Source organism: Malania oleifera, chromosome 6, assembly GCF_029873635.1.
Source record: "Malania oleifera isolate guangnan ecotype guangnan chromosome 6, ASM2987363v1, whole genome shotgun sequence".
Lineage (NCBI taxonomy): Eukaryota > Viridiplantae > Streptophyta > Magnoliopsida > Santalales > Ximeniaceae > Malania > Malania oleifera.
Genome location: NC_080422.1, coordinates 32275470 through 32283998, shown reverse-complemented (window position 1 = coordinate 32283998; position 8529 = coordinate 32275470). Strand labels below are relative to the sequence as shown.

Here is an 8529-nt window from a genome sequence, read left to right as displayed (position 1 = left end):
GTTTTAAAGATATTTTATTATATAATTTGTACAATTGAAATAGTATCATAAAAATCTCATTTTTACTTATATTTTCGTGAAATACGCAACGTAAAAAAAAATCAACTCATGTAATCTTTACTCATATTTTTGTGAAATATGCAACGTATAAATAAACTCATGCCACACAATTTTCGTGTTAAAAATATTTCTTGAATAGAAATTAATGATGTAAAATACCCGAGGGGTTTGGAACATTTCTTAACTCAAAAATAAATGCAAGAACATTGAAGATAAAACTAGCATAATTAAATATGCGTAAAAATAAACTCAATAGAATTTTATGAAACTAACTAACAAAATTGAAATTTACTTACAAATAAACTCGGGTAAGAATTTTAAATAAAAAATATAACATAATCAAATTTACTTATCTCTTATTTTACCTTGTGCTACGAATACAATGATTATCTTTAAGAAATGAAATTGGAAAGAGTGGATGAGTGAGAACTTACTAAAAAATTTTCTCTCCACTACTAATTCTTTCACTCACTAATCATTCTCTTTGTTTGAAATTTTTTGTGAGAAATGAAGGTTAAAAGCTTCCTATTTATAAAAAAATTTTAGGAAATAAATGAAATTTGTAAAAGTGTGGGGAGAGGGATGAAATTATATTTTTTTCAAAATTAAGGAATGGGCAAAGAATGGACTAGGTATGAGTTGAGTATGGGATAGGGATGGAAGCTATGTGGGAGTGCTTGCCACCACTCCCCTTTAATTAATTAATTAATTAATTATTTATTTATTTATTTTTTAAAAAAATTTAAATTATTATTATTATTATTGTTATCATTGTTATTATTTTTAAGTTATGTTTTAGTATTATATTTTTTTTAAAGAATTAAATTCGAATTTCGAAAACTTATGTAGGCCACATGGTCTTGTGGGCCCCACACAACTTTGAGACCCAAGTGGGTCATACGTAACTCCAATAGTCCCTACACGGTTTTATGAGCCCTACATAACTTCGGGATTCATGTGGACCCCACACAACTTCGGGACTCATGTGGGCCCCTCATAGGATACCTATATTATTATTATTATTATTATTATTATTATTATTATTATTATTATTATTATACCATGTATTCCTACAAATTATGTCTGTCAAAACATTATTTTATGTATATGTATTTATTTACATGTACAAACAGTGTCTATCCTATTTATCCTATGAAATTCTATTTTGACCAGGCCGACTTCAAGGGAGCGACTCAACCGCAATGGTCTCTAAGCACTTGCTAAGACAAGGTCTTTATTAGACATCAAACATTGAATCAAGGATCCTACAAAAAGCACTTCTGTATTGATATTAACTTAATGATCATTTTTATTATTTTATTATTATTATTATTATTATGCTTTAATCGTATATACATTTTTGGGTCATCACACACACTCTTCGGCAAAAGCCGGATTTTCAAACCTGGAACAATTCGGAACCCTGTTCCTATTTCACCAAAATACAACACATGCATGCTCATATAACTAAACAAACCACACCCATTTGGTAATCTAAAATTACGATTTTTCAAACACATACAGTTTAACAAGTCAAGGCACGATCATCCCTATAACATAGTATAAATCAACATATACACTCGGTTTTCAACAAAACCAGGGATACTACTCGTCGCCCCATTTTTCCCAAAACTGTAAGCATGAAAAACCATAGTTTTCCCCATTAGATCTCCCAAAATGAGTAGCCAAAACACACGCAAGACTGTGAACCACAGTTTTACCGAGTCCAATTTCATAAATAACCTATATAAACACAATTCTCCTTACCTTTCCCCATATAGCAAATCCCGAACTCTAAGGTCCCTAAACAGCGAACTGAGTTCCAAAACCTACAACCAACAGTACAGAATATACTCACAACACTGTTCCCTACTAAACTACCGGATCAGAATTAAAAACCGAGCCTTCACCGAAACCCAAAAATTTCTGAAACGGGATTTCGATCCATAGAACTTGTAGAGAATCCTTCCACAATCCTCATGGTAACTTCAGATTTACGATTCTCACGACGAACGGCGAAGAAATCTAGAGAGATAGAGAGTAGGGAGAGTTCTAGAGAGAGAGAAAGAGAGAGAGAGATATTTGACTTTTCTTAGCTTGGAAGTAATGAAATTTTTATTTATAACCCTTTAACCCAGCCACCCTCGTCGACGAGTCTGCCATTGCCTTTGTTGATGAAGCAGTGGCCTTATCGACGAGCCTAAGATCCCTAGTTTCCCGAAATCTCTCAGCTTCTTCTCGTCGACGAGCCTCTGAACTTCATTGACGAGAGATACAAGGCCTTTGTCGACGAACTCTCAAATTCCAATTTTACCCCTCTCTTATTTATTTAAACCCATTTATCACGGTTCAGGTTCTTACAAAAAAAAATATGCCAATAAAAGTTTATAAGTCTTTGACAAACTAATAAATGTAAAGTCAAAAATGTTTTCCATAGCCAATTTAATTAATCAATTTTTTAAAATAGATTTTGATTCTTCATATGCATTCATCATTTATTCAAATAAATTTAATATGTAATCATCATTTATACATGAAAAATTCGGACATAAACCCTAACCTCAATTTGGGGGTTCCACAAGTGATAAAATTGGAGCATAAGTGAAAGGAGTGAAAAGGAAAAATTAAATATAGGAAAGAATGAGATTTTATTTCTATCTAATTTCAATTGTACATCTACTATTTATACAAAGAGTCGGGGAATACTTTCACGTGATTTCAGCTTTCGTGTTTTTGTTCCATGATTCATGCTGAGAAGTGCGACATTTTTCAACGTTTGGGTTCCTTAATTTCTATCGTAAGGTGCGACATTCCTCAACACTCCCCCTCAAGTTGGTATGGTTATTCATGACACCCAACTTGCTAAGTAAATAATTAAATTGTGTGAATCCAAGTGCTTTGGCAAAAAGATCTGCAGATTACTGGCTTGTATGCATGTAGACTGTTTTGATGATACTACTCTAGAGTTTTTCTCGAACCACATGACAGTTTATATCGATATGTTTAGTTCATTCATGAAACATTGGATTTGAAGCTATGTGTATAGCGGCCCTTTTGTCACAGTACAAACTGATTGGTTAAGAGTGCATTATTTCAAGGTCCGAGATAAGAGACTTTAGCCAAGTGACCTCATAACATGTGGAGGCCATAGACCTATATTCTGCTTTGGCTAAGGAGTGTGAAAATGTTGTTTGTTTTTTGGTCTTCCAGGAAATGGATGATTTTCCGAGTAGGATGCAATACCCGGTGACCGATCATCTGGTGTCTTTGCATTGTGCCCAATCTGCATCACAGTATGCATAAAGATGAATTTTGCTAGAAGCAGATAAGAGAATTCCTTGAACTGGGGTTTTCTTAAGATATCGTAGGACTCGGTGTACTGCATCCAAGTGTGGCATTCATGGCTTGTCCATAAGCTGACTTAACATAAGCACTGAATAGGCTAAGTCGGTTCTCATGATGGTTAGATAAATTAACCTTCCAATAAGTCGCCTATACGATGAAGGATCTGAAATAAGTTCGCCATCACTTTCGTTGAGTGCAAGATTTTGATCCATGGGAAAATTTTCAGGTTTAGCTCTAAGGAAGGCTGTATCTTCTAAAGTCTCGAGAGCATACTCTCTATGAGATAAAAATATTCCTTTAGCTAAACGAGCCACTTCGATTCCCATAAAGTATTTGAGAACTCCAAGATCTTTGAGTTTGAAATGATTGCTAAGATATTTCTTGATCTCATGACTTGCCCTGAGTTGTTTTATGCAACAATAATGTCATCCACATAGACTAGATTGGTAGTAAAATTGCTTTCATGGGATCAAATGAATAATGAATAATCTGCCTTGGATTGTTTCTATCCCGCATCTATGAGAGTGGATGAAAGTTTGGCATATCATTGCCTTGAAGCTTGTTTAAGACCATACAAAGACTTAACAAGCTTGCAAATTTTAGTCTCCCCCTTTCGTTCGAATCCCCAGGGAAGCTGCACGTAGACTTGCAAGCTCTGATACCATGATAAAATTAGAGCAGAAGTGAAAGAAGTGAAAAGGAAAAATAAATACAGGATAGAATGAGATTTTATTTCTATCTAATTTCAATTGTACATCTATGATTTATACAAAGAGCTGAGGAACACTTTTACATGATTTTAGTTTTCGTGTTTTTGTTCCTTGATTCATGCCGAGAAGTGCGACATTTTTCAACGTTTGGGTTCCTTGATTTATGCCGTAAGGTGCGACATTCCTCAACAAGAAGGATGTTTTAAATTACCAAATTGGCTTCAATATAACAAAATTCAAGATATTAAACATCAATTTATATATTACAAATTAATACAAATTTTAACATAAATTTGGAATTCTTAGCTCAAATTGCAAAAACAATAACTTGATTTACACAATTTAATGTAGGAAAACATGCCTCATTTCCTTTATTTATACACTACCTTCTCAACATTCAAATTATACCTGATTGGCAGAAATACAGATTATACAATCCAAACTCGACATTCACTTGCAAGAAATTACCTAAGTCTGCGCCACACATTTCCATTAAGAAGGGACTACGTGTGCTACAGCATTATGGAGTATTCTAAAATTTTTAGCTTAAACCCTTCTCCGCTCCAGCCAGGCAGGCGCAGGTTTTGAACCTGTTCTGTATCCCCACCTATCACCGTCTTTCATTCTTTCCCCAAATTTCCTTCTCTCCCTCCTTTTCCTCGTTTCAAAATACCTATCTTCTCTTTGGTTCTTTCTCGTTCCTGCAGTCTCCCCAATTTTGCCACAAATTTTTTCTGTGCTATACTCGGGCAGTTTCAATGGCTAATTTCTCGAATCCAAATCCAAATAAATCGTTTGAGGTAATGTTTTGTTCAATTCATGCTCAATCGATGTACAATTTTTTTAATTTGCTTGTTTGAATACCGTGCCTAACTGTGCGTGGTTTTTGTGTTTCCTCTGGCACCCATTTCATTTGTGTTAGTATTTCGTCCCTGCTAGTGTCTTCCTCCAGACCCAACTCTCCATCCCCTACGAAACCCATGCAGCTTTTGTAAATGCTTCTTGAGTTTCGTGATTTATGCTTTTTTGTTGCATATATATTTTTTTTCAACATTCGCGCTGGGCCTATTTTCTCTAGGGTTTCCTTTTTTTTATTATTTTATACATTTTATAATGCCATTTTTCGTTTTCTTGTGAGTGCATGCGTGCTGTCCCTGGCATTTTGTTATCATAGGTATAATGTTTAGTTCAAACAATATTTTTTTTGCCGTACTTTTGGGCATCTCTGTTTAAATGCTGTCAAAATGGGGCTCAGATTTTGGTTATAAAAGACCCATTGGTACTCTTTGTACTATTTTTGAGCTCGCTGGAGTGATGTATTAGTTTCTATGAACAAACACTAACTCCAAATCTTTAATAACAGGTGGGTCAGCCTCCAACGGATTCTGTTTCAAGCCTTAGTTTCAGTCCCAAGGGTAATTACCTTGTTGCAACTTCATGGGATAATCAGGTTTGTTATACCAGTCTCTCTCTCTCTCTCTCTCTCTCTCTCTCTTGCGCGCACACACACCCACCCACACACACACACACACACACACACACACACACAGAGGCATGCGCGCACAGACACACAATATACACGGTTGCATGCATAGACACAAAATATGTGTCATTAGTCGTCACTATTAAACAGGAGCTCGTTTAATATTTAACAGTAGGCGCAGGCACAACATTTTGCATGCCGTTTTTAATTTGAGTCTTCATTATATTATCATGGGGGGTATATGATAAGATGAAATTAGAAATTAGAAATTAGAAATTAGAATATTTCATTTCCAGTTATTTGGGGATTGATAAAACATAATTCCTGTCAACTGAGCCCAATATCTGAAATCTGATATTGCTGTTTGAAAACCAAAGCAACACATGACAGGATGTTCTTTGATTCTTTCTATTTTTCTTTCTATGGAAATTAAATGGAATGTTTAAGATATCATTGATTGATTGTTGACATAAGTGTGGGCCAGACTGTCCTTGGCTCTCTTTCTATCTCTCTCGCTCTCTTTCACCGACAGGTTTGTTGTTCTGTCTTGTTCCTTCTATTGTGCCTTCTCTTTTCATTTCCTCTTGTTGGTATATTTGGTGATGTTATTTAATTGTAACATGCATTAGTTTTCTAATAAAAAAATTTATAGGTAAGATGTTGGGAGATAGCGCGGAGTGGTGTTGCTGTTAATAGTGTTCCAAAGGCATCTATATCACATGACCATCCGGTAACTGACCAACTGTTGTAGTATTTACCAACCTGCTTTTTGTTGTTTAATCTATATTTTTGATTACTCTGGTTTTTGGAAGGTTTTGTGCTCCACATGGAAGGATGATGGAACAACTGTCTTTTCTGGTGGTTGTGATAAGCAAGTGAAGATGTGGCCTTTGATGTCTGGTGGTCAGCCAATGACTGTGGCCATGCATGATGCACCTATAAAAGAGATTGCTTGGATCCCAGAGATGAATCTATTAGTCACAGGAAGTTGGGACAAGACTATGAAGTAAACATATCTTTATTTTACTGTAGAAATCCAAATTGTTAGTAAATTACAGTGATTGAGATAGTTCTTGAACTGCATAAGAAATTACGATTGGCAGTGTGCTTCTTGTGGATGTTTTGGTGGTTGAGTTTAATGTTTTCTTCTGTTATCATGAATTGAGAGCGTATCTTTACTAGCATTAGTTGAAACATAAGATTAATATAAATTGTATATCTGTTATATCTTCTTGTTTATGTTAACTGTTGGACATATGTTTGTTTGCAGTTGGAGCTTTTTATTTATTTATTTTAATATTTGAAAACGTCTACACATGGTGACAAAAGCATATAGGGGAGAACATGCACTGTTGTATGCTATGCTACTTTTGATTGTTAAGCTCATCTGGACATGGCTAACTCTTTATCACACATTTACATGTGAAACAATCAGTGCTGCCTTTTGTTTATTTTTTACAAGCAACAGATCGATAAAATATCTACTTTGATGCATGTTAACGTTTGGACATATGTTTGTGATTGGAGATTTTTATTTTATTTTATTTTTATCTAATTTTGAAAATGTCAACACATAATGACAAAATCATACAAGGGAAGTGATGTACTGTTGTATTCTATGCTCTGCTTCGAATTGAAAAGCTCGATTGTGCATGGCTGACAATGAGTATTCTTCACAAATTTACATGTGAAACAAACAATGCTGCTTTTTGTTTATTTTGCACAAGCAACAAATCATTACAATGTTTATTTTGATGTTTTTGTAGGATTGTCATGCAGGTTTGATTGTGTTTGTTTCTTTAACCTCACTGGTATGGGCAGTCCCTTTCTTTTGTTGACTAGAAAGGTTTCAATCCCGTGGCTTCAAGAACATTGGAATTCCTCAAAAAGTTTTTTGGTGTGGAAATCAAATGCTCTTTACCCTTTTACATTGCTTTTTGGGAACCTTTGGAGGCTGAATCCCTAATTCTTTAATGTGAGAAATCCATAAAAGATGGCCATGGACTTAGGAAGGACTATGGACAATTTAACACAGTCCTGATATTTAGCTATTGAATATCACATTTAAGCTCAAAATTTTAATTTTAGACTTCTGCAGCTTTTAATACTCTGATAATTTAGATTCACATCTTGCATATTGTTGCTATCTACGTTATGCATATGCACCACACACTATATATAGTATTCTTCATGTACCATGCGTATGACCCTGGTGTTGCAACAGCTACTTCAGTTCTGGCACCAAATGAGTATTTCTAAGAATTTTCAACCTATATTCAGGTACTGGGATACAAGGCAGTCAAATCCAGTGCATACCCAGCAACTCCCTGACCGCTGCTATGCACTAACAGTGAGGCATCCTCTGATGGTTGTTGGCACTGCAGACAGAAATCTGATCATTTTTAACTTGCAGAACCCTCAGGTAACCTTCTGTCATGAAATTACTGACTCATATCATCATATTGGATTTATACTAATTTGGTAATTGTCAGACGTTGCAATATTGTAACTCATAAAATTATATTATTGATTAGTGTTTATATTTCATAATTACTGTATGAATTATCCAAAATGCTAGTTCTGGTCACTAGTGGTGCTAAGATATGGAGTCAGATGGTGCAGACTGTGCAGTTATTGCCATTACTGAATTTCTACAAAAAATTCATGATGTAGAGTGCAGTGCATTTTCCAGAAATGGGGAGAGACCTATCATTAAAATGGTGCCAAAAGAAAATCTTCTGAACTTATGGTTCTCACCCAGACGGTAGTGCCTTTTAGGTTGATAGACTCATTGTTTTTGGATAGAAAAAGAAACTTTATTAATAGCAAAGGAATGTACAAGGAGGATAAGAAATCCTCCTAAACAGAACAGGAAAACAAAAAGAAAAGACCAAACAAATACAAACAAGAATATAAAAAGCCCATGTCCCG

General features: G+C 34.8%; 1 protein-coding gene across 1 annotated transcript in view; it reads left to right on the top strand.

Moving 5' to 3' along the window:
- The first annotated feature begins 4519 nt into the window (after positions 1 to 4519).
- LOC131158033 (protein RAE1) overlaps positions 4520 to 8529 on the top strand; it is a 66377-nt gene continuing 62367 nt past the window's right edge. The window contains exons 1-5 of the mRNA XM_058112584.1: positions 4520 to 4915; positions 5479 to 5565; positions 6251 to 6328; positions 6411 to 6604; positions 7879 to 8020. Of these exons, the coding sequence (XP_057968567.1) occupies positions 4874 to 4915; positions 5479 to 5565; positions 6251 to 6328; positions 6411 to 6604; positions 7879 to 8020 (543 nt within the window). The 5' untranslated portion in view covers positions 4520 to 4873. The remainder of the gene's footprint in view (positions 4916 to 5478; positions 5566 to 6250; positions 6329 to 6410; positions 6605 to 7878; positions 8021 to 8529) is intronic.